Consider the following 27,435-nt stretch of genomic DNA (forward strand, 5'->3'; position numbering starts at 1 on the left):
ACCAAAAACCAAGAACTAAAAATCAACCATCCAGTGTTCGTAGTGGAAATGATACTGGTAGCAGCCAGCTAAGAAGCAAACCAAGACAACTATCCTCTTGTAGAACAACCAGAACTGATCAGAAGGAAATAACCTGCTAATTGTACTACCTAGCAAAGGGATGCCCACTGATAACAGAGATAATGTGAAGAGTTAAAAAGTGAAACAGCTAAACCTACAGTTTCCCAGATGGAATAAATCTCCCAAAAAGATAAAAGTGCAAAATCAATATTTTCAGCAATTATTGTGTATCTTGCAAGCTTCCTACGAGTACAAATCTAACCTCTGATTCATCAATATTTATTTCAACAACTGCATAAATCCTTTTATTGAAAACATTTAAAGAAACAATCTTATACCACACTCCTGGCATTCTTTGAGAAACAATACTTTCCTCTGGAAATTTTGATCCTGCAGTGGCACTCTGGAAAACACAGTCAGAAATAAAGTTATGCTGTGAGACAGTCTCAGGCTTGAAAATACTAAATAAAGCTAATGCAAACAGACCAACTGTGGCACTCAAGCAACTACACAAACTATAATTTTGTCCAAGAGAGATACAAGCATCACAGCACTGATGACAAAAACAACTTAATGGATCTAGCAACTCAAAAAATAGGTCATCCCCTCTGGTTTTCACTGTATCACCGTTCTTACTCATCGTTTCTGCTTCAAAAACAAATGAAATATCTACTGGACAAATTGGGGCAAACAGTCAGATTCTCACAATAAGCTATCACTAGGCATGCCATGCTCTCTGTAGTAATCAAGTTGGGAGAATATTATGTGGAAAAATAGAGGTTTATTTCTGTTTTCATTATCTAAAAAAGAGATGCTATTTCACAGAGCAATACAATATGGGAAGGAAACATCCAAACTTACTCCAGCAGTGGTGGTAGTATCATGAAGTTGTGTATACCAGCCTTTCTTCCAGTCATCTAAGTCTACCTTTTTTTTCCTCTGAAGAATTTGGTGGAGAAGCAGTGCTAGTGAGTTCAGCTGCAGTCCAAAGCAGTTTTACCTCTTTCAAGGATAAAACCTAGGACCTCTCTGCCACACTGCATTGTCCAATGGAGATGAACCACCCTAAGAAGGCAAGACTCACTGTAAGAGAAATTGACACTGCAGACATTTCTCATGGCTGAGGGTGTCATGCCATCTGTGATTCTCCTTTCCCGCCACATACTGGTTTCAGCTACCAAACAGCAATATGTGGGCCTGAGGAAGTAGTTCACTGGGGTTATATAATCCTGTGGAAAGTAAATGTGCTTGAAACTTGGCTGATTTTGTGATATTAAAAGAGGCTAATGCTCACCAGGCAGCTATGCACATCACAGTGTGTGCCACTACACACAGCACTGCAATGAAAAGGCTTGAAGTGTTAGCTCTGGGGAAAAAAAAAAAGAAGAGATTTGATTTCACAGCATTTTGAATAGCCAACCTGATGTTTTCATTGCATAGATGTGTATACTGATACACAGGAAGAATCTGGACACTCCATAGTGACACACAATGTGGCAAAACACCAACACTAAATATAGATCTGAGAGAAAGAAATGAGGCTAACCCTATTAACTTGCCAGAAGCTTCAAAATAGCACAGTAGGAAACCCATAGGTATCCCTTTCAGCCCACATAGTTATATCCCTTGTTACATATTTGTCTTCCACTATCTCCTTTTATGCTGCAAAGACCCAGATTCTTTTCTACAGAAATTAGAAGTCTGTCTGGGCATAATGTGATAATTAATAATTCTGAGTTATCTAAAATGCAAATGAGCCTGCCAGATACATTCCATTAATGATTCTTTTAAAGTTAGGACAGCATTTTCAATAAAAAAAAATATTTCCTCAAAAATGTAGGTCACAGATTGTATTTCACAGAATCAATGAATCATAGAATGTCAAGGATTGGAAGGGACCTCAAAAGATCATCTAGTCCAATCTCCCTGCTGAAGCATGAACACCTAGATTAGATCAGCACTGAATGCGTCTAGGCAGGTTTTGAATCACAACCTCTCAGGGCAACCTGTTCCAGTGTACTGTTACACTTACTGTGAATAAGTTTTTTCTCATATTTATGTCCTATGTTGCAGCTTGCTTCACTTATCAAATAAATGGACTATCTTAACCAGATGAAAGAAGTTTAAATTTAAACTTCTAAATTTCCAAAATTTCAATTTTGGAATTTTCCATTTCAAAACGACAGAAATATATATATATGTTCTATCTATATATATACACACATGTATATGTTCCTAATTCCAATTTAGAATGACTGAAACAATAACCTCACTGCAAAATACAAATCATATGAAGTATAAAACATGGTTGTAACAGTCTTTGATTATTTCTAATTAGAACTCAAACCAAATTTTCATGTTGCCATGCCCTATTGCCCACTCTCTCTGTCAAAGTTAGACACCTTTCCAAGCAAGTAAGAGATTCTAATATTGTCATGCCATACAAAATAGCCATTTACATGATTTATCTGATTTTTAACTAAGTACTTAGGTATCTCACACAAATCTAAGTGCCCTACTATGGCAAGCATCTTGGCACCTTTTTCACACTGCCCAGAGTGCCCTGCTGGTATGAGCACTGGCATGGCCACTGGACTGAATGGACGGAAAATGAATAAGAGCATAACCTGAGTTGGAAGAACGCCAGAGGGATTACTGAGTTGAACTCCTGGCACCACACAAGAACACCCAAAATTCAAATCCCATGTCTGAGAGCATTGTCCAAATGCTTCTTGAACTCTAGCAAGCTTTGTACTGTGACCATTTTACTGAGAAGTGTGTTCCAGGGGCCAACCACCCTCTGGTGAATAATTTTTTCCAAGTATCCAACCTCACTCTCCTGTGCCTCAGCTCCATGCTGTTCCCTCACCAGAGAAAAGAAACAAGCACTTGCCTCCCTCTCCTCCTCAGTGAGGAAGCTGTAGGCCACCACGAGGCCCCCCCTCAGACTCCTCTTCTGTAGGCTGAACAAACCATGTGACCTCAGCTGCTCCTCTTAATCATTCAACATCTTTGTAGCCCTCTTTTAGACATCTAATAGCTACCCAACTGTGTAAGTGGTAACTGTTGTGATGATTATAGACAAGACTATTAGTCACTTGCTAGTAGTTATGCAGAATTATGACTGCATCTAAGAGCCAATCAGTCTCTCTGGACCAAACAGTACAGAAGAACCAAGCAAGACACAGTTGTTCAGTGAATATAATCTACTCAGCACAAATACAGGATGGATAAATAAGTATAATATATTAACCAAGAAAATCATGTGAAGAGAGTAAATAGTATGATTTCCAGGATTTTCCTTTTCTTTTTGGAGGGGATGGAAAAACAGAAGTAAACAAGATGGTATGTCTCAGTATTGACTAACAGGAAAGAAGGTGACTAAGCAGGGTGTGGAAAGTCCTTATAGACTATCAGAAAGCAGAGAAAGTGTGGGAGAAAAGAGCAAATAAATGCAGGTCTGAAAAAATTCAGTGAGTACAGTAAAAGCTTCTATGGTATGTATGTCCTTTTTGATTTAATATATCTGTTTGCACTTTGCAGTGTTTCCTTCCTTTTCCATCTTTGTCCTCACTTAAGCCACAGGATGAGGACAAAGTCACCATGTGGCTCTGGTGCTGACTGTGTGTGATGGCTGTGAGAGAGCAAAAGGTGGACCTGTTGTAGCAGGTGGGTTGGAACTTGTCGATCCTTGGGGTCCCTTCCAACCCAAGCCATTCTATGATTCTATGAAGTTTACAAGGTGTAGATCCTGCAGAGTTCTTTCTGCACTTTCCAGCTTTTTGAGATGTTCACTGTGTAGGCTTTATTATCAGTGTATTATAGAAGGAAAGCAGATAATACAATCAAACAGATGAAATATATCTTTCACAATAACTTAGTCTACAGTTACTCAACCTTTCACAGTTGTCTGTGAAACAAGGAATAATTAAGACAAACCAATAACAGAAACAAACAACAAGCTTACCTCCAGCTATGGTTTTGTTATATATCTATTATTAACACCCTTTTGGTTTATTTTAGGTTTTCTTTTTTTTTTCTTTTTGTCTATTTGGGATATTTTATGGAAAATATTTTTCATACTAGAGTAAGTTATGCAAAAGGACTATTTTAGTTGTCTGTTAGCAGACTCATAGTTTTGTGAAAGTTCAGCATTTCTATGCTACCCTTCTAGATCTGACAGCATGGTTTCTCATAGCGTGATATAATTTGAGAGCCTGAATTTACTCTTCCGAGAGATCATCCCACTGTGATATAGAGAAAAGGGAAATGGAAAAAAAAAAAAAGTTAGTAGGGGGACAATTTCCAAAGCCTGCAACAACAGAACAAGCATCAGTAAAACCTCTACAAAACATATAATGCTCATGATAATGTGCAATAAAATAAACTTTTATTTGTTAATTAAAAACACTATGCTTTTGACCATAATCTCCATAAACATGACATGAACAGTCTAAGTGTTCACACACAAATCCAGTGAGTAATTCCACAGTCACATGTACAAAGCACAGACTCCCCTGTCCTAAAAGATGAGTAAATATCTTCCATAGACACTGTACACAAAGAAAATACTTAAGGTGATGGGTTCTTTTATCCCAAGTAGAAAAACAGCAAAACACTGCAGCCCTTTAACACACAGCTGTCTTGTTAGATGTATCTCTTACACTGTCTTTAGTTTGAGCTCACCTTTCCTTCTCTCCATTACAATCCTTTTCTTGTACCTCACTTTATGCTCTGTATTTATATACAGATCTTTATGATCTGTATTTACTACAGGCAGCTGTGACCAATCCTTGAGCTGTGAGGATAAACACTTCATGGAAAAAAATGGTGCCCACGATACACACAAACTATTCAAAATTACCAAAAGAACTCACTATCAAATAACCAAAAGCTACTTTCAGAGATAGGTAAAGGGACATGCTAACACAATAACTAGCAATTATTAAGAATTACTTCCAGGAGACAGAGAAAGCTTTTGAATACAGTTCTGTACCTCCTCTGAAATCAGCTTATTTCAAAAGGTACAGACTCATACCTTAAGGCAACGTGGATGCTTTAATGATATGATTACCATCATTTATTGCTACTGATTTCAATCTTAATTTTCACTGTTTACTATAAATCAAAAAAAAAAAAATGCAAGATTTATGTGGGAAGAGGCAGGATCCGTCTTTCTGTTCTGTATTAGCACACTTCCCAGCTCAAGAAAACCCTGATCCACATCTTTGCATGTTTTTTGTTGCGTCGTGTTTTGTTTTAAATTTACTTTTCTTGGAAAAAGTGATAAAAAGGTATTAGAGAAATACAAATAGAAGGGTTTGGGGCATTGATTTGCTTATCTGATTAAACTTTGCCTTTCTCTCTCTTCCTTTCACATTTCTCAACATGACATTGATTTTCATAAGGGTTACTAACACAGAGGGTGTTGCAGTACACAATCAATTATTAGACAGCAAAGGAACAGCCTCTATTCTAAGATAACCTACAGGCTATTTCATTCTTCTGTATCACAGCTTAAGGATTATTCCCATCTCAGGTGTATAAGAGCCATAGTACTGCTTTTAAGCAGAACCAAAGCAAATTATAAAAATGCACCAGCTTAACTCAGCCACACCTACAGGTTCAATAGACTTATTAGCATGAAAACTTTATGTGCTACTCGTATTCTTTATCTTCAGTGATTGATAATGCTCTGGAAATCCCTAGCCCTGATGCTCTATTGGTTGAGCTCATCAGTGTGATTAAGAATAAAAACATACACTCTGCAGTTAGTATCACATGATAGCTGAGCCATGAGATCTCTCCTGGTAACACAGCAGTTATCTGTGTGCTTCCATTTGATTGCATATGCAGGGGAGAACCTCCGCGTAACAGCTCAGCAAGATATATTTCTCTTCTTACTTAACACAATAAAAGTATCCTTTTTTAATATTTCCAGTATCGATTCAGTACTAATTCAGTGATGATAAATTTATTCAGTAAATACTTATTATCAGTCACAAAACAAATAAAGTGAAAAAGAATACAGTGTAGATTTTTGGTTTATAAAAGACACTAGAGATATTGTCGTAAATATACTCTGGATCAGGAAAAAGTTCAATTCTTAATTGCTGAATATATATATAAACCTCTCCTGTTTGGATAGGCTCCCATAATAAATTAAGTATCTGTCATTAAGTTTCTACTGCTGTGCCTGAGCAACCAGTTGCATAATTACATTGGTATAATTTTAATATGCGCTTTTGATTGTCTGCTTGGTATCGGTGGTTCTTATATTGACCTTTGAAATATAACAACTTGCTGCAGTCTAATAATTAACCAAAGCCAATATCACACTGTCTGGATCTACAGTATACAGTGTTCATTTGCACATTTAGGAAATTGCTAACCTGGGGTTCCTATGAAGATGTTCATTAGTGTCAAGTCATCAACAGCAGGACTCGAATGGCCATGCAGCAGGAACTAAGTCCTGTGAAGCTTCCACAACCTTCCCACATGATACAAAAGGTCTAGCTTTCAAAGTTCTTTCTGCATTGCTGTGTTCAGCATTGCAGGAACTAACACCTAGTTTCAGAGGATTAGCCGTGCTGAGATCATAGAGATGCATGAACAGGTATCATTCAGATGTTTCAGTCCAAACTGAATTATACATCTAAAACATTTCCAGCATGGGTTTGTATGCAGTCATCAAAGGTGTTCAAGCAAGTACACAAGGCACAGCTGGAGAATTATTGTAAAACAGCCTCTGCAGTGTAAGTCACCAAGGAGTATCCACCTCAGACCCAAGCTGGAAGCCCAAATACCTCCATCAACAAACAGGGATAGTCAGGTTTCCCTAGGAACCACAAGCAGAAAAAAAGGTAGATAAAACAGTTCCTCAGCTCTATCTCTTTCACTTGACTGTGCTCAGTAAATCTCCAATGCAATAGGAACACACAATCTTTTCTATCTACATGTATTTGAAATTCAGAGCCTGTAGGTAATCCTTCAGATTTGAGGTCTGACAAATAGCAAGCAGCTCCTGAGTTGATATTCAACAATGCCACTTGAAGGATGGGTGAATGGAGTTAAACCCAGATGGTGACTGGTAATGAGTGGTACTCCTTAGGGGTCAGTACAGTCAGTACTGGGGCCAGTCCTGTTTAATATCTTTATTGATGATCTCAATGAGGAGACTGAGTACACCCACAGTAAATTTGCAGATGACAGAGAGAGAATCCACACAACTTCAGAGGTGGATGTTTTTGGTATGTCAGTAGAAGTTGAACCTTTCTGGCAATATTCCATTAAATTTTGTCCATAAATTCCATAAATTTTGGCCATAGATGTCAGCAGAGGGGCAGTCTGACAAAATGGCATCTGATATGGAAGTGCATATGAAGCAAAGGTCTGCAACTGATATACTCAATGCAGAAAAAATCACACTCATTGATATTCATGGATACTTTCTGAATGTTTCTGGAGATCAAAAAGTGGATGTAAATACAGTGAGGTGGTGGTTAGTGCATTTTAGCAGTGGTAGCAGCAACAAGAAAGAAAAGCCAGATTTCAGATAGCCATACAGGTCTTCAAAAACAAAGCATGCAGGCTCTTGTTTATCACTGGTGAAAGCACATAGGTAATGGTGATGACTATGCTAAGAAATAGTATTTTGTAGCTGAGAATTTGCTCTATCAAATAGTGTTATTATGCTCTTTTTAACTGCATTTTTCACAGAAATAAATAGGAGGCATTAATTTCAGAGCAACTTACATATATACATGCCTTATCTCTAAGTCCAACCTGTGGGCTTTGAAACTTATATACCTGTGAGAACCTCTGTCTCACAGTTCCAGTCTGATTGAATATGTTGATAATATAGTATTCAATAAATAATATCATAATCACCATTATTAAATTATTTCTGAAGGGAAGAATGAGTTAAGGACACCCATAACAGTGAGTAGAGGATACCTTAACACATCTTTACCTAAATGTGCTTTCACTTACTGACCAATTTGATGATGAGATCATAGTAGGTCACTGCTTCTCTGTGCTAAACTAAAACCTTAATTCTTCAGGCCTTAGAAACTTACTTTAATTAAAAAATAAATAAATAGATGAGCAAATTTTTAAATCTGACCTTACCTTTCCTTAGATATTTCTAATAAAAATCCCCAGTGAATTCAAACATAAAATGCAATCCTACAGGTCAAAGGCTCCACCCTGAACAGATATTTATGGATTTTCCAGTCTGCTACTAATCTGAGAAGCCTTTGTGAGCAGAGTGATATCAACATTTGTACCCAAGGGAAGAAAATAAACGAAGAAAAAACTTCATTGTGTTCATTTTATTTCCCCTAACTTCTTAGGAGAAAGATAAAGCATTGTGAAAAGAAGCAAGGAAAGAGAGAAAGAATAGATGGATGGAAGCACAGAGAATGGACAAAAACAAACAAACAAAAAAAACAATAAGAAAGGAAATAATGGAGTTTCTAACCTTGTGGCAACTAACTTCACTGGATACAAATGTCTAACAAAAAAACAAGTTGCACTGTTACTTAAAATTAGTGAAACTCTTCAAAATGTACTAAATAGAGTACGCATAATTAAAACAAGCTTGTAATCAAGGTCATTGTTTTGTGTAGTACTCAGATATACATGAACACATTTGGTGCAGAAATCAGGAAGAACTATGCAAATATAGCTGAGGACAAGATCTGGTTCATTTTCCAAGATTCTTATGACTAAAGATACCTTCTCAATTGCACAGAAAAACTGTTGTATTACCACAGTACGTAACCTGTTCTCTAAATCTTACCAAGACCAATCACATGGCATATAAAATGAATATAAAATGAATAATAATAAAGTGAAAATATATTACCTTAGGCACAGTTAAAAAAATATTCAAATCATTTTCTGCATCTTTGATATGAACTTTGTTTTCAACCTACTGACATTTTGAATTCATTTCAAATCTAGCTAAGTCAGTATGCAAAAAACAAGTCTGTAATGCTGTGATCAGATTGCAAAGTCACAATGCAGATCAAAGAATTTGATTCAAAGTCTAAGTGTCAAAAAATGGTGCTGGTCACTGAAAATGATCAAACTGTTCAAAGAGGATGTTATTTAAGTGGTATATGAGTTCATATAGAGTTTCTGAACCAAGCTCATAAACAGAACTATATTTTCCATATGGAAAGTATATGTGTTGGTGTAATAAAAAAGTATAAACTTTTTCATAGTACAGCTACCATTCAAATATATTCTGTCAACAATAAATAATCACCCATTTTATAAGCAAACAGCAATAAAGTCTCCCATAGGAATTAACAGTGATCTTGCAACATAAAAGGGGCAGTGAGAGGAGGATTCTGTTACAACATCCAAGGAAACTCTCCAGCTTTCTTATTAGTCATATTTACCCAAACCTCACTTAAAAGCACAGTGTAAAATACATTTTGTTGCTGTACTTTCCAATAATCCTGACCTAAATTACTATGATAGAGGTATTTTCAATGAGGGGATATGATTTTAAAGTGAATGTGCTTAAATTAAAATAATCTTCCAACTGACAGACAAATGCTTCTGCTTGAGAGCACAGTTTTTATGAAACTGCAGGCCCTTTGGTTGCCCTGGAAACTATATTTGTAAAGGGCCACGATTTGTATTGTCCCATAGGCTTTTAAGATTTACATCAAAGCTTCAGAAGACGAGAACTGTCAGTATTTACTATTCCCCACTCCCTGAAAATCCAACACATTTCACTTCAAGATGGTTAAATAGTGTGGCTTATTTTTCTTGGTCCATGTGTCTGTGTATGTTTCATTTTTTTCCCTTTTTGCTTTCAACAAGCAAAACAGTAACAAAAACTGTAAAAGTGTGCATAGAAAGTCAAGAGCTTACTATGTTACACTTGTTCATCTTCTAACTAAATAGAAGAAGAAATAAAGGTCTATGTTTTTACTGCACTCAGTAATAACCCTGAGGCTAGTTTAGGACCAACAGTGTAATCACAGAGTGAAAGAGACCACCTTAAAAAAAGCAGAAAATTAACGAAGCTATAATTAAACAGGTAGAAATACTTGGGATTAGTTAAAACACTTAACTGACAAAATGCTCATAATATTAAGTGCAGAGGGTGCTTTATTTTTTAGCACTTTCAGCACTATGAAACAACCCAAACCCTCAGCCACTATCAGAATTTCACAGACTTAATTGTGCAAAACACTGTGCAAAAAGAGTTAATCTATTTCCTATTGTTTATTTACAGTCAGATACTGAAAAATGGTCTAAAGAAGAATCTTGACATTTATACTCAAGCAAACACAACTGAAGTGACTGAGTGAAGTGCTTATTCCAGAATGAAGCAGAACACTCAAGGAAATATTCTTTAATTTTTTCTTATTTCCACATCTATTTTCTCTCCTGAAAAGTGTACAGAATAAAAGCTGCACCAAAATGAGCTCCTCTTTTGAGGATCTTATATAAGCAGGAGTTGCAGATAATCCAAAAGAGTATATAAAAAAGGGATATCGCTCCAGTTTTGAAGATGCTCCAAGATGGAGGCAAAATCTCTGAGAAGTCTGTGAAAGAACACTAATGAAGAAAATAGACAGATAGAATGCAGAAATTAAGAAGGTTCTGAGTCATTTCCTTTGGAAGAGAAAAACCGAATGAGAAGGTTAAAAAAAAAAGAAAAGAAATAAAAAGAGAGAAAAAAATAGAAATCAGACAGCATATCCCTTTCAACAATTTTCAGAATGAATCTTTACTATCTTTGTAGGCAGTTGCATACTTTAGGTTAGCATTTGTGATATTCAAATGTAATATAAAAATAGCACAGTGGAAGTTTCACAAATGATAGCTGAGAAGAGAAAGGAAAAGGAAATTTTGCATGGTATTTTATAAAACAAAGCTACCTAAATTCCTCACATAAACTTTGATATATTCTTTGATCATTTTGATTTGTTGCTTCAAGCATGCTCTGCCAAACACAAAGATACAGGTAAAAGACAGTAATGTGCATGGCAAGACTCCTCTAATTCAGAACTTTGAAAAGCAGCTTCTGGGAATTACCATCATTTATCATGGGGTTAGAGAGCAGCTTTTCCCCTTCTTTTTGATTTTACTAACCTCTGACTGACTCGCTTAAGTTCCCACTCAACTTGGCTGAGTACATTCACCTTGCTTGTCTTGTGCTAAATCTGTTCTTTTTGTGTCAGAAGAAGTCCAAACTCTAGGGAAACTAATGTATTTAATCTAAAAGGGCTGTCAATATTTAGAAATACCAAACAGAAATTACAACAATCTCTTTAAAAAAAAATTATTCAAGGACCGTGTTCCTTATTTCAGATTTCACCTTGCTTAACAGCTACGTATCAGTTTCAGAATTAATACAATATGCTTATAGCATAAGTTCATTTCCGTATCTCAGCATTATAACGGGGATATATATTTATTGTAGCTATTAAAATGTACACACTATAGATGGATTCTTCTAGAAGGTGATGGAAAAATTATTCAAACACATATTCAATTTGGCCATGAAGAAGTGAAACAATTCTAGTTGTTATTGGAAAACGTACAGGTCAACAGCTATCCTTGATTGTCTATATTCATATCATTGCTTTGAATAAACAAAACTTACTTTTTTATCTACATTTTACACTGTTAATAACAAAGTTACTGAAGCAAATACATTTTTTAAGTGTCTCATAAACATGCACCATTTAACTGTAACACTAAACTCCTAATTATTATATCCTGTCCCAAGTCAAGGAGACCAGAAAAAAAGATTCATCTCAAAGTACTTGAGAAGAAGAAAAAATGACAGTATGGTTCAACCCTGAGCAAATGGAAGCATTTTGAACTTTTCCTTGGGACTTTGTGATGTTTAACATGAAGTCTAAGTAGTAATTTGACAAGTTCATCGAAGTTGGCGCTTGTAGGCATTTCCATAACATCAATAATAATAAGATAAGCTGAATTTTAGTCTAGAATTTGACATGTAAGGTTCTTGAGCAATCCCTTGCTTGTCCTGTGTTAAAATTTTCTCAGCTGCAATGAGAAAACAATGACTTAAAGACAAGCATCAAAAGAAATCAGTGTTTTCTTAAGTCTGTGACAAAATGAGTCTGGTTTAATGATAGTAGTACATTTTAAAGCACTGCAACATTAATTCTCAGCAAGGTGCTTTTCAACTTTCCCAGAATAGGATGCAAGACATTTTTACTTGAATATCTGCAACTAATGAACTTTGTAAGAAATTAAAGATTTTGCAAGGTGAATTTAAATATATTCTAAGTCTGCTTCTGTTCTAGACTATGATGGGACTCACTGGTATTGAAATTATCACGGGATATTAACTTTGCTATATTTTATTTTATTTTATTTTTCAAAACATCTTACCTGTAACTCAGATATTTTGAATCAAATACTGCCAAAGTAATAGCTTACGATAGAAACTACTTATTCTGTATGCAGAGCTTTGGTCCATTCTGAAAGAAATAACTTATTCATGTAACACTTCCACACTAATGTGTGAAGCTCACTGATTTCTCATCTCAAAAACACAGTCTCTTTTATAATTGGTATCATGCTTAATGCTTCAGAAATAATGGGTTATTGTGTTACATTCACTTGAGTCTACCATAACGGATATTAATATAAAACAACTTTTATAGCTTCATAGGTTCATTAGGTTGGAAAAGACCTACAAGATCATCTAGTCCAACCATCCTCCTATCACTATCCCTACCTAACTACTAAATAAAACTTTATAGACTTTGAAGAAATTTTTTAAGTTTGGGGCATTTAAAGGTACCCAAAATCCTATTAAAAATCTTTAAAAATTCAAAATCTATAAACAAATGGTATTTTTTACTAGTCACTTTTAAGTCTTTTCCTTCTTTTTCTACAATGTAAACAATTAGATCCTCTATTATCCTCTATGGTTAAAGAAATGATATTTGAATCACTTTTTAAAGGGTCATTGAAACCTAAGAAATATAACTGGTTGTCCTTAACAGTTACTTTCATTTGCAAACTATTTACAAAGATTTAGCTGAAAGATGTTCCAGGATCTACTGTTTTAGCAGGTAACACAATCTTTAATCATATCACCTGATTTACCTGAAAAAAAAATGCTGTTGATTTGTCTTTGAATTGCAGCCCTTTTTATTAGGCTGCTAGACTCAGCCTTGCATGTGAGAAACAGGTGTGGAAATAAAAAGTTCTGTCAGCCATGAGTTCATTAATTATGTTTTGAGTACTAATAAAAATGATTAACTATATCATTACATGACAATTCCTAGTGATATTCCAAATAATTGTCATTTCAATCTGCAAATAATTAATGTGCCAAATTACACTTAGTTATGATACAAATTATTTTAAATAACTTATGTTTCCTTCATTTCACACTTTTCATATTCTAGCCATGATTTTGTTACTTGCTAAAATTAATGAAAGCTTTAATCATACAAACAAATAAAAGCATCAAAGCAGTTTTAAATGCAGCCAGAAAAAAAATAATACAACTTTGAATTCTCCACACCACTGAAAACAAAGTATCATTTCACTATTTCTCATTAATAGGCTGACTGCATTTAGTGGCTTCAATCGTAAGGATGGTCATGATAAAATCCAGTGATAGAAAGCAGATCCAGACCTAGAGACAGCACTCATTCCAACCTTTAACAAAAAGCATTAAGCCACTGTCACTCTGGGGAAACAAAATTCAGATGATGTGGCTTCTACACAACTGTTAAATTTTCAGGTGTTTTGAAACTGCTCTTCAGAAAAGAAAAAACTTTTCTGAATACTTCTATGCTTTTCTAATCCAGCCTCTTGTCTGTTGAATAACTGAGTTTAAACTATTGCAAAGAAAGAAAGACAGCAGATTTCCTTCCTTTAAAATTGTTCATCTTCAAGCCCTTGGTTAGATAAGTTAGAGAGCAGATATTATTGTCAGTTTCTTTATATTGTTCATCTAGAATAGCCACATTGAGCATCAAGGAATATCTTTCTTTGTTTCAGGGCATCCAGGATGGCCTGAACTCCCTCAAAGACTAATTAGCGCTCTAGTAAAAATAGCAATCTCCAATCCTACCTAAGGAGATATAGTCCAGTGTTTTTAGTATCCTTTTGTATGCTTTTACAGAAAGCTCCTCTTAGTGTTCCTGCATTTCATCAGCTCCCCATCTCATGGAAACTCTAAATCACGCATTTAAAAATAGACCATCAGATTATCTGGGTAAATCATAAAGCTCAGCTTATCTCTATCTTCCCGTTTAAAATATACAATTTATTTTGTCCACCAGCTCAGCAGCTTGAAGCCATAAATAATCCTATATGTCTCAATGTCTGGGTGTATCTCCAGTATGTGTATGTATGCCACTATAGGGCACGTATGCATGTACAGAGGAAGGAGCACAAAGGTATGAGTCTGCAATGTTACTGCAATGTTTATGCCTGCATTGCGTGTCCTAGCATCACTACACATCCTTATTAATCCACAGAGAATAATGCCAGAGTTTAGCAGAAGTAATGTACTATGTACTTAAAATATGCATTAATTTAATATTTAAAACCAATCTACACCTCCGAATCCATAAGGCAAACAAGATCAATATGATACCAAAGAGGGCAGAAAAATTCTCAGTTTCTCTTTCCCAGACACCATATAATACAGCCTTAAGCTGCAAACCCTGACTCCCAGGCACAGCATTTCCTATACATGCATCCTCTCATTCTCCTCCCACTGCCAGTGTCAGGTCACTGGAGCGGGAGAAAGCCCTGCAGGGCTATAAATAGCTTCTCGGGGGAGGGAGAAAAGAGTGCAGCAGCACATTTCTGAAGATCCTTGCTGCAGAATTAGGTGGTTTTTGTTTTTCCTGGATTAATTCAGAGAGGGAAAGGAATTGCTAGGAAGTTCACTGACATACCATGTAATGTCTGCGGAAAGGGGGAAGCAGCTGCCATGGAGACAATAAAGTGGGAATGCCTGGCTCACTGGGAGAATTGTGAGGTGGGTTTCCCCCTTTGACTTTCCCATGAATTTTGGATTAATTCTGCATAGCCCTCCTAAGATAAGCTATGTACATGAAGGCTCCAAGACTTATATAAAGAGGATACGAACCAAACAAAAAACAAACAAACATACAAAACAAAACAAAAAAAACAACCAGCCAACCAAACAAAAAACATTACTAACACATGCATCTTATTGTCTATTCCAAGTTTGTAAATATTAAGTATATTTATATGTACTGGATTTGCACTGACTGTCCATGAGGTGCCCCTGAACATGCCTCAGTGTGCAAATGCTGCCTCTGGCTCCCCGTCCCTGGCCCTCGTTTTTTTCCGAGCAACAAAGACGAGACTTCTATTCTCCAGGAATCCCCATAACCCCGTCTCCCGGAAACTTTCGGTAACTACAGGCAGCGCCTGAAGCACCGGGGCACGCTGCCCCCTTCCCCGCTAAGACATCTCGTGCACCCTCCAGCGCACCCTCCGGCTGGCCGCGCTGCGGGAGGTGTGCACCCCCTGCCACCCCCCGAAAGCACCGCGCTGCTCGGTGCCTCCCCGGCTAGCTGCCGTGCCCTTCTGCAGTTTCCGGCCCAGCCTTTTCTCACCGTCCTCCAGAGCCGCTGCCGCTTGGTGCTGACGGAGGTGGCAGTGACGATGAGATGGGAGACGGACACCACAAGCCCGAAGACGATGGCCAGCAGGGTCCGGACGGGCAGCAGTGAGTATGAGACGAAGGTGACCAGCATGAGCTGCCACATGCCCTGCTCCGGGGCGCTGGGGGGTTCCATACCGTAGACGCCTAGCGAGAAGGGGCAGCAGAGGAAGGAAAAGGTGAAGCTAAAGAGCAAGGTGAGCTTGACGATCTGCTGCAGCTGGGTCACCTGCAGGTACTTGACATTAGTGACGATAAAGAGAGAAAGGAAGATGATGCAGTGTACAGGGTGCGAGCCTTTGGAGATGGTCAAGCTGGGTCCAGAGAGCAACTCCACAAGGGCCAGGCTGGCGGTTAGCACAATTAGAACAGCCAGTGCTTTGAGGGTGGACTTTTGCTCTAGCTTCAGGTTGTAGCTCTGGAAAAGAGCTTCCAGCTCCTTGCAGTCGAACTCGTCTTCACAGGCAATGGCATCCAGCAGCAGCAGAGGAGGAGGTTCCCCCAGCCTGGCTCCTGCTCCCGCCACCACAGCAGCAGGCGGAGAGCAGCAGCAGTGGAAACACTTCTTCCTCTTGGTCTTGACTTTATGAAACGGTATTTCCTCCATATCATTGCCATTCATAAACCCCAGGGAAGAAATGCTCCTCCTGTTGTCCCCCGCTGCCGCTCCTCCGCCTCGCTGCTCATAAAAGAGAGGGGGGCTGCGAGCAAAAGCCGCGGCCGCAAGTCCTCCGCCAGCTCTCGCCTCCGCAGCTCCACGGATGCGGGCACCGCAGCCGCCGTCCGCAGCCGGCGGCGCCTGAAAACGCCCCCTCCGCTGCCACCAAGGAGCCGAGGATGGCTGGGGCGGCGAGAGGACAGCTTCACTCGTGCTTGTCTCGGTATCCTTTCCCCCTCCTCCGCCTCTCCTTGTGTTCCAGGGATGTTAATCTCCTAATGACACCAAAATACCATCCGAAGGCTTGAAATCGAGCAGAGTGACGGGTGGGGGCAGAGGGTACGTGGAATCAGAAGGAGAACGGGGGACAATAGATACGTGGGTGTCCCTTTAAATCTTTAAATACAGCTATATGGAGGAGCAGGACCTACGGAGAGAGGGTGGCAATTGGGCTCCCGGGGTAGGCAACATTAAAAATTAAAAAAAAAAAAAAAAAACACCCCCCCCCAAAAAAAATAAAACAAACAAACAAAAAAAAACCCCCAAAAATAAAAAGGAAAGCCCAAGTAGATAAAAATGAAACCCAAACAGGAGCCTGGGCTAAACGGAGGGAAAGGAGGGCAGCAAGGCCGGAGAAAAAGCAGGAGACTGAAAGGCAGGGCGATTCCCTTCTCACGTCCTAGAGCATCACACGGGGGCCGGGGAGTGAGAAGCGCCTGCGCGTCACTCGCTCGGGAAACTGGGCGCGTCGGGGACCCGACAAGGGAGCTGCACGATGAGCGCCCGTTCTCGCGGAATGCCCGAGGCCCTCCGGCTAGGCAACCATACAAGCCTTAGAGGGATTGCTTTCTGACAGCCTTGTGTTTTCTGCCATTTTGCAAATCTATTAAGATATAAAGAATTATAGAAAAACTACATACAAAAATAGAAATATGCGTGAATATACACAGACATGTTAGTATATTATATATAAGGATAGGTGACTCCTTCCTTTGAGAAATAGTCTTGTCTGCATGAATAAACACGCTGATTTTATGGGTTTTGCCTTCTAGACTCTAAAATACTTGGGTAAAGTGATGAAGACAGTCTTTGAGAAAACACATTCCTGTGTGAGCTTCCACACTTCTGGGAACATAAATCAGTCAGTGGCCATGGAGGGCTAGTCTTGTGACAGGAGTTTATTTTCATCCCACACAGAACTGTACTGTGCCACATCAAGAATTTGATGGGAATCTTAGTGTTGTTTTGAAAAGAGCTTGCAGTGTTGCTTATAATGCCACTGTCATATACCACTATTACCAAATTGCCATCAAATAGTACAGTGCAATACCACTGAGTATAATTTTGGCATTCTGAGACTGACTCCAAACTCACCAAAGATTTGAGAAAGCACTCCAATTATAGTGTCAGTTTTGAATCATTCGTTTATAAGAAATAGAATAAGAAACATATCAGAATTGAGTATTTCAGTAGATGATGAACATTTTACTTTTCAAAGGTGCTACAAGGGACGTTTTCCAGAACCCAAGCAGAATCCTACTATCATAAATACATTGAAGTTCTAATTGCTGTTTTTTCTGTCAGTGATATCAGATGCTGATTTGTGATTTGAGCTGAAGAACTTTAAGATCAACTACAGAGAGGGATTCTTTGACATTTTTACAGTTATGCAGAATGATGACTTTTTATTTCTAGATAGTAAAGTAACGATAAATAATATCTCTGCTACATGATCTAAAGCAAGATAGAGTTTTACACTTTTCTCTTAGTCTTTTTTTTTTTCATCTTAGCCCTCCATACTCATTATGCAGTTGTTCTTTTGAACTTTAGACCTTAATACAAAAAAGGAATGAATCAAGATTGCTGGAGTTAGTGTGTTAAAGATTCAAAATATTTCACATTTAATGCAGTGACTATCCCTTACTTTGCATTCATCTGACACCTCTTATGGCAGTTTCATAGCCTGTGAATTATTCCTTCAAATGCTGCAGAACTGTAAAAGATAGATACTGTTTAGATTTCTGTAATCTTCAGTGGTGCCTATGTGATGGTGACAGGAATAGATGTTTAACTGAAGTGAAATGTAATAACTATAGGCTTCCTCTATTTTGCAATATCTCCAAATTGTTTGGAAGGCTACTGAAATACATTTCCTTATTCACTTCAGTGGATAAAGTCCATTCAGTCACACATATTAGGCAGATATACAGTTATATTTTCACCTGTGCTGAGCTTCCTTCTGAACTCTTGTATCCCAAGGGACAGATTAGTACTTTGCATCTCATTCTTCAAAATAGCTGCGCAGTCCTAGGACATGAAAGATTTCCTATTATTCTTTCTACTGTTTCTCAACTTGCTGCAGAGAAAATGGCACAGAAATATTTCCCCACAAAACAACATGTAGTTTAGATTATTTCATTCTTAATAGAACTTCAGATTGGGTTAGCTGGTGCATACATCTGGAAAAAAAGGCCCATATGTGTGAGATATTTATATAACCATTCTTGTTTTGCCAGGAAAAGCAGTAAGCTGTTGAAGATTAATCTACCTAGGCATTGTAGGAATATAGAAATGTCACATTGATTAATTAAAATCTTCATCCTTTATACAGTATCTCATATCACAGGGCAAATACTTCACCTTACTCTGCATATTGAATTTTTTTACTACCTGAGGGCACAAATATAAAGAAGAAACCTCAGACTCTGCGTCTCAAACAAGAATATTAATACAGCAAATAGCCAGCTATAAAACTACTGGAATGTATTTGATGTAGTGCTGTATTTTCCAAGTAAACTTACCTGCAGCGGATGGCAGCAGGTTAGTTAAGGTTTTTTGAACTATGAACAACACTTTGGGGTCTATACTGCACTCCTACTTCATTTCTAAGGAAGATACGTGGTTGGTTTTGCTATAATACTCTAAGGTTCTGGATGATGGCCAGATCTAAGTCAGTTCTTCCTTCATTTGCAACCAGAGATGACTTTGGGAATAAATGTAGTATTGACAGAAAAAGGCGATTAGAGCATGATTTATCATCTTTTGCACTGCAAAATGTATCTGGGTTTTTTTTTTCAGCTTTTTCCATAAGAAACAATCTGATTTGTTTGTTTGAGTGAGTGAAATGGAAAACTTTTTTTTTTTTTTAAATCAGAGCTGGGCAGTATCTAGGTCACACTGAGCAGAAATCTCTGTACATTTTTCTGCTCACTTTAGAAGTAGTTTTTAATTAAAGGGCTACTGAGAATTTCAGAATGTCTATTTTTATTTATTTTGTTTATACAGATTATCCATTCCAAAGTGATTTATTCTTCACTGCCTGTTCTGTTTTACTCTACTGAAATCAGTACTTGTTTTTTTCATCTCCTCGCCTCCCACAGTTTCCTGATTCATTGGCTTCCAACATCTTTTGAAGTTCTTAATGTTTTATCCAGTTAGTACTGCCCACTTCTAACAGATCTATCATCTGAAACAGGGATAGAAATCTTTTTTTCCTCTCATCACCTCTGACAGTAAAAGCCAAGATTCTGCATAAAACTATTGAGAAATTTCTGCAGACTCATTCTAGCAGGGACAGCTTATTAGTATCACCACAGAAGTAGAGGGATGTATCTAATAAGAGAAAAGCAGTGAAATGGGCGGATCAGGGAGGTCCCTCAGAAAAAGGTAGGAACTGACAGGTTTAAACATAAAGAGTCAGTGTAGTTTCCACTTTCTCTCTGTATTTCCGAAATATTTTAATTGTTCTTTCTAGATTTAGAGGAAAAGTTTAAAAAAGTCAAAGCTCATTTTTCCAAATCATGAAGAGTCTCACACTTTCAGGAAATACAGACTAGATTTCTGTAAGGCTACTGAAATACTATTTGAATGGATTTCATGAACATCAATATAACTATTCCTTAAATTTTTTATTTTGAAGTTTAATTTGGATTTCATATATTCTGATGGAGAACAAGCCAACCAGATTTCTAATACATACTACTTACACAGTTATACAACGTGAACTGTAAGTTTGATCTCACCTAACTAGAGTCATTCTACCACAGAACTGAAATAAACTTTCCCCAGTGACAATAAAGGAAAGCCATACAACATCTACATGTACAGCTTTTAGAAAACAGTGCTTAGCCTGAACAGTGTACTCCAAGTAAATTACAGTTCTAAATGTTTCCTTTTGCTCTTCGTCATACAATAACCAATTTTAAGTGACAAACAATTACCAAGGGTACTCAGAATACAGTTGAGTCCTTCAAACACAAATTTATGTTATAACAGGCAAGCCTATACCTTAGCTTCTCCTCATGTCTAACAACAGGATTTTTGCTCACTTGGTTTCCTGTGGACCACCCAGTGTTTTTGTGCTCAGGCTCTTTTAAACACAATTTTATCCAAAGTTAATTGTGTAGTATGGTGGAAAATAAAAAATAAAAATGAAACATCTGTTGAGAAGGAAATTACACTAAGGGTTTGACCTCAGGTTACTTGTCAGACAAGGCTACTGGTGAAGCAATTAAGTTGAAAAATAATATGGTTAAAGTGGCTGATTTACCATCAGAAGAGTGTTTTTCTCCAGTCCTCTGTCAGTCAGAGTACAGACATTAAGACCTTTGGAGTCCTTCACCTCTACCTTCTGCTCTAAACCTTGTAGGAGAGTGAGACTTCCATAAAGAAGACCTAATGAACTTATATATTAATACTAATGAATCTTTCCCTTGAACAAGTAACATGCTTTTCAATCAGTATGGATTCATAGTAGGTCATCTGGTTCATTCCAACTCTTGACAACTCATTCATTTTCCCTATCAGTACAGCAACAAGTCTGATTAACCTTCATCTAAAATTAGAGCCATCCTAAGACTTGAATATAGGCAAAATTTTAGGAAAGTTTAATGTAGAATTCAGTGACTGCTTCTTTTATGGTGCTAGTAAGCTACACCTCTTAAAAAATGACCCAAATACCACTCCTCTTTTGTCCATCCTTCTGTCTCACCACTCCAGGCATCCTGCCTGTAACGTCAGGGAAAATTCAGTTTTCTTTCACGAGCCTGTAGGTATCAACAGCATGTACATGACATGGTCAGGCTTTCAAAGCTTCTTCAAAACAGTTGCTGCCTACTTTGCCAAGAGGTGCACAACAGTAATATTTAAATTACCTAAATGAATTATTAAAAATAATCTAGGAGCAAAATAAGTAATCATAAAGCATCTAGCAAGATCCATAAAGCACACATACCATACCATTATTGATCATTTCAATTTAGACCCCAGCTGAGATCAGAAATAAGGGGGTATGATACAGCCATTCTCAGATTTGGTGATCTATATTCTGATATACTCTTGTGGTCCAATGTGGCTCCATGCAGAGGTAACAGCTAAAAACTACTGAAAACCATGTAAGCTGCAAGTTACACAGCTTTGTATTTGTGTCGGAGCTTAATAGCTCATGCTTCATACTTTGTGAGTGCAGTTATGAATTAACCAAGTCTGAAGCTTATTCAGGACTACCTTGGTATCTGTGCACTGAAGTCGAGAAACTAGAAATATCAGATTACCCTATAACAGCTGGCAACCTTTTCCCTTCAGGTAAGACAGATCTTTCAACACATTTATGTCTTCAGAATCACATTTTCATCCAAGGCTAGGCACTTCGATTGTTGTTTGATTATTGGCTTCTGAAAACTGAAAAAGCTATTATCTTTCCTGGTCACCTTGATTGAGGAGATTTTTAGAGCCAATTCCACAGATGATATGTCACAATAAATACAATTGCATAAAACTGTTCACAGACAAAATATAAGTATTTTTGTGTTTCCAGAAGCTTTCTTCTGCAAATCCTTTCAGAAAAAGACAGATAAACCAAGGCTAACTCAGTTCTTCTCACTCAGTATCTCAGTAGTTACCCATGTCAGAGAATATTGAAGATTTCTCAAACTAATTGGCAGATCTGTTAGCAATTCCTATTATGCAGCTGATCTGATTGATCAATGTATCCTTAAAAATCCCTGAGATGTAAAATCATATTCATTAAAATTAATAGTACCCAGAAGAACATATTTCTAGTTTTACTTGCTTTCATGTCAGGCATTCCATTCTCTTCTAGATGTTCTGTAACATTATCTGTAACATTAGGCTGACATTAGAATGGTGGCAATGTTTCACAACATTTTATGTCCACAAATTCTGGTGTTCAAAGGAGCCCTAGTACTATAAACCTTACCTTTTTCCCAAGTAAGATATGAATTCCTGTATTTGTAATTGTCATTTTTAAGGTAATGACTTCGTTAAGATCATCTAGCATTCTTCTTCACCTAATGATATGTAGTTTGTAAGTATTTCAGAACGTGTAAGAACATTTAACTTACTAACTCTGATTTTTTTAAAAGGAAAATCCAGAATATAAGCAAAAATAAATACTGGAATTTAAAGTAAATGAAGGGAATGACAAAGCTTTTATTTGAGATACAGATGCTACAGAACAAGATACCAGAGAAATGTGAATTAACTCACCCCTCCCAGCAACAAGCAGTTCGCATTGGTGGAAAAAAAAATCTTATTTTTCCTTCTCCTTTAGTGTCTTCTGATGGTAACTACAAAGTTAATGATACTTTCAGAACATAGCATGCCACAGACAACCAGTGCATTTCCTATCAGTTACTATTTACATTTCATTACTAAATAGGAAATTGATATAGTCCTTTGCTTTTTTTTTTTTTGTTTGCATAAAAAAGAGCTTCACCTCCTCCAACACGTGCTTCCAAACATCAGGGCACTCAGAAAAAGGTTGTTTCAGATATTAAACTGCTGTTACACCTGATTGCAATGAAAGGCCAAGCTCCATCTATTTTATATTTAATTTATGTAATGGGATTCTTCATATGAGTTCTGCTAGTACTAACAACTAATTAGGTCAAATTAACAGCACATATGTTGCTGGATCTATTTTGAGTTTAAACCCTCAAGGTAGAGCTACCCTCCTCTTTAAGGTTACAGGTTGGAAGTAAGAAGACAACGTTATGCCATTATGCTCTGTTTACTGTTTCTTTAGCCATACTCAACTTTAAGACAGATTTACAGTGGCCTTCAATGCTGTACTTAATTTTCTTGTCACTCATGTTCCGCTTTCATCCCAAACAATTTGCATAAACCTGCATAATGCTATTTAGCTTATACCCTACTGTTACTATAAATGGATGCACTGGAAATGCAGCTTAGTAATGCAACTTAATTCTTTTTCTATCTCGTTTTTTCTTCTTGCTTACTTAAATTCTGTGAATCTATTTGTGTGTGGGAAGATGTGAAAGTTGCATATTTAAAATATTTTTTTTAAGTGCTATTGTTCTTAATAATGATTAGAAGAAACAAAAAAAATATTTGGTTGATCCATGATCAACCCCTAATACTAGTTTCCTCTAAATATGTGCATGTATGTGTGCATGCACATGAATGTGCATGTATTTTAAATTTAGAGAACAGTCTTTACCACTTTTATCTTCAGGAAAAAAAAAGGGAAGGAAAACATTTTACATGTTTCTTTACAAGACAAATTGAGAGCTGTGAAGTCAGCTGGTGATATTACTGATTTTACACCTATGTATCTTTCATGTGAAATCCTTCTTTCCTTTACATGTATTTTCACTTCCTTTCTCAACAACCTATTTGCTTTTCAGTCAAGTTTACTTTTGAAGACTAGGTTATTTCTGTAGTAAACTACAGGTGAAATTGAAAGTCTAATTTTCTCAAAATTATATGTATATTTGGAACAGCTATTTCTATAATATCTTAGTTAATCCTTAAAAATGCTTCCTCTCCTCGGCACCTATGCACCCTGAGGTGCACTATCCTAGGAGAGTTTACCTTTCTCTTAAACTCTAAACTCAGTATTGTCAAAAGTTTACAGGATGGTTCAGCCATGTTCCATGACTAATGGGGCAAGGGGACCCACAGACCCATGCCCTGGGAAAAGAGAAAGGAGAAAAGGGCAGGGAGATGGACCTAAAAAAAAACAACAACAAACAAACAAAGAAAAAACAGCAGCAACAGTCTGAGGAGGAAAGCTCATTTACTTAATAAGATATCAAAATGCAAAATAACACAATATAACAGAATATAATTGGAATTGAAGCCAATAAATCAAATAAAATGGGAGAGAGAGTATCCAAAAACCAAAGGCTTTATTCTAATGCTGAAGACGATATGGCCAGGGAGCACACACATTGCTGTAACAAGCCAAAAGGGGAAAAGAGTGATCTCATGACTGGCCAATAGTTTTATCTTTCCCTCTGAATGGAAAACAGAAATGGAAAAGTAACGCAAAGTCCTCTGGGGTACACAGTTCTTATTCTCTTCTGAGACAGGTAAACCTGGAACTATCAACGATCTATGGAACTGGAGCATTAACTCTAAACTCCCAAGTGCACTACATGATGTTATTGATGTGGAAAACTGATAACAAAAAATCATAAAATCATGACTCTGTATGTACAAGTCTGCTACAGCTGTCTGGGTTTTATTCCCTAGTCTGAAATGTATCTTACTTCTCTAAATAAGGTTAAGTACTTTTTTCTTCCTCTAATCCTGCCTAGTGTAACAACGGAGGTAGTCTGGGCAGTTTAAATACTCCAGTTAAGTGGGAGAAAGATCACTGCGAGATTGTTTCAAGAGTAGTAGGTGATGATAAAGGGTGAACACTTTTTCCTAAAGGACTACCTAAAGGATTTCCAAAGCATGTTAGGGAAGGAAAAACAATACTAAAACCTTAAAAAATATCTGTAAGAATATTCGATTACCATTATAGGGATGCCTCCAGTGTTCATATTGAGAAGAGTTTGCAGTTTTGTCCAGTACCGAGGTACTCTTTTGGTACAACACCAAACTCTTAGTGATGCTCTGTGATACCTCAGAGAAATCAACTGCTCCTCACACTGCTGAAAACTGTCTCTGATTTCAGTAAAAGCTGTTCCTACAGTACTGAGTCAAGAAATGAAATAAATGAAGTTGACTGGATTGCCTGTTGTTCTACTGGAGCTTTATGCCTGACTTTGTAACTTAAGGGCCTTTACATTCTAGACATACGCATGAATGATGAACCTCTTGAGGTAGACTCTTGAGCATGTGTTTGAGACAACGTTTAGAATTACTCACCAAGCCACTGAAGAGAAGTGACCTTTTAAATAAGCATTCAGATCCAGCATCCTGTAGGAAACTGGGTTGTTTTTTTCTCCTCTGAGAACCACAAGTGACTTATTTGAGAATCTCATAGGAAAAGGTAGCAATAATAAACAAAAAAGTGATGAGAGCTCTTTCTCAGGATGCTCAAACACAATCCCTGATGGTAGGAAAGGGCTGCGAACCATCCTACCACAACCCCACTGGAACTTCATAGAATCATAGAATCTTTTGAGTTGGAAGGGAACTTTAAAGATCAGCTAGTCCAACTCACCAGCAATGAACACAGACATATACAACTAAATCAGGTTGCTCCGAGGCTGATCCGGCCTGACCTTGAATGTCTCCAAAGGCACGCCATCCATCACCTGTCTGGTCATCCTGTTCCATCATGCCACCACCCTTTGTAAGGTAAATAATCCCCAAGGATTGCACTCAAAAAATAGTATAGAAGATGGTATATTTAAGTAGGTCTATGAAGATGGTACACAAATAGTAATGCAAAGAAAAATGGCTCACCTTTAGGATAATAAAGGCTCACTATGGACTCCACACAGGAAGGACCTCCAAGAAAAGAACCTTCCCTGGTGGTGGTCAGCCCTTAAATGGGGTTTGGGAGAAGTGGAGCTCCACCTCTTCCAATCACACAGGTATATCACCTTAACCTGTGCCCCTGTGTCTGACTCAGTGCTCACTTCAGGAGACCAATCAGTGGTTCAAGCTGTGATTTAACAGTTATCATACACTCTACCCCTTCACGACGTGAACCACTGATCAAGTAACTATAAGGTGAGCCCCACTTGATACAGAGACCCAATACATCACAACACTTACATAATTGCCCGTCACAATGCATATCGATGTAATCCGAGATGAGTGATGATTGGCGTATAAGTTGAACTCTTCTTTGGGCCAGTGCTCGGTGGTGTCTATTGGAAGCATGCAAGTAGCCAGTCACACAGTGCAGGTCCATCTTATGCTTCATCAGTCCCAGTTAGACCATCACCAGATGCTGCACATGATCTTACAGCAACTTCAGCATTATTTGGTTCCTTCTGGAGACTCATAGACTCACGGGGAGTAATATAAGTGTTTCAGAGGTACCAAGAGGGGAAGATCCGCCCTCCAGGGTAATATACAGGCCGTATTCCTGTCTTGGGTCAACATTACAGCTTGTACAGGGGCATGCCCTCGCCACCAGTACCAAATCCTTTGACCTGATGTCTGTGGCTGCATGACTATATCAGGCACCAAAGGGGGTGTCCTGATCTGCCACAGAGACATGATAGGGGTCCCCCTAGCAATAAAAGCTGGAGTATTAACCACAATTTCAGTAGGCCATGTATCAATTACCGGAGGGGCTACCGAACCCCCCATCTCCAATAATCTCCCCCAAGGTGCAAGTAGGCCACACCATCGTGGTCCTACCTGCACCTTCCAAGGCCATTTTATTTTATTGGTACCTGGTTTTAGGTCCTCGGGGGCAGGGAGCAGAAGATTGTTCTCACGGCCAATCTGAGGTCTCATCTCATTATCGGTGCCCGTAATTTGGATCCTAAGTGGGGAGGCCCATGTTGTCTGTAACATTTTCAAGGCTCTGGGTCTGCCATCTCCAGGTCTTTCATTCAGGTCCTGCAGGGTTTCGTGGAGTCTCTTTGTCCATCCCTGCAGACCCTGAGAGTCTGTCTTCAGGGCAGCCTTGAGAATACCATTGTAACGTTCGATAAGGCCTGCCCCTGTTGGATTATATGGCAGGTGGAATTGCCACTCAATATTATTTTCTTCTGCCAAGCTTTGTATCATTGCACCTATGAAATGACTCCCTTGGTCGCTGTTGATGACTTGTGGTGTCCTGTAGGCAGCCATCAACCTCATGAGTTCC

At 37.9% G+C, this 27,435-nt stretch overlaps 1 protein-coding gene across 1 annotated transcript in view; it reads right to left on the reverse strand.

Moving 5' to 3' along the window:
• Positions 1-16,425, reverse strand: part of ADCY1 (adenylate cyclase 1) — a 185,625-nt gene extending 169,200 nt beyond the window's left edge. Inside the window, exon 1 of the mRNA XM_065753079.1 lies at positions 15,684-16,425. Coding sequence (XP_065609151.1) covers positions 15,684-16,352 — 669 coding nt within the window. The 5' untranslated portion in view covers positions 16,353-16,425. The remainder of the gene's footprint in view (positions 1-15,683) is intronic.
• Positions 16,426-27,435: the final 11,010 nt, after the last annotated feature.

The sequence above is a fragment of the Cyrtonyx montezumae genome, unplaced genomic scaffold (genome assembly GCF_038088225.1).
Source record: "Cyrtonyx montezumae isolate F1298 unplaced genomic scaffold, pur_monq_1.0 scaffold_8, whole genome shotgun sequence".
Classification (NCBI taxonomy): Eukaryota; Metazoa; Chordata; class Aves; order Galliformes; family Odontophoridae; genus Cyrtonyx; species Cyrtonyx montezumae.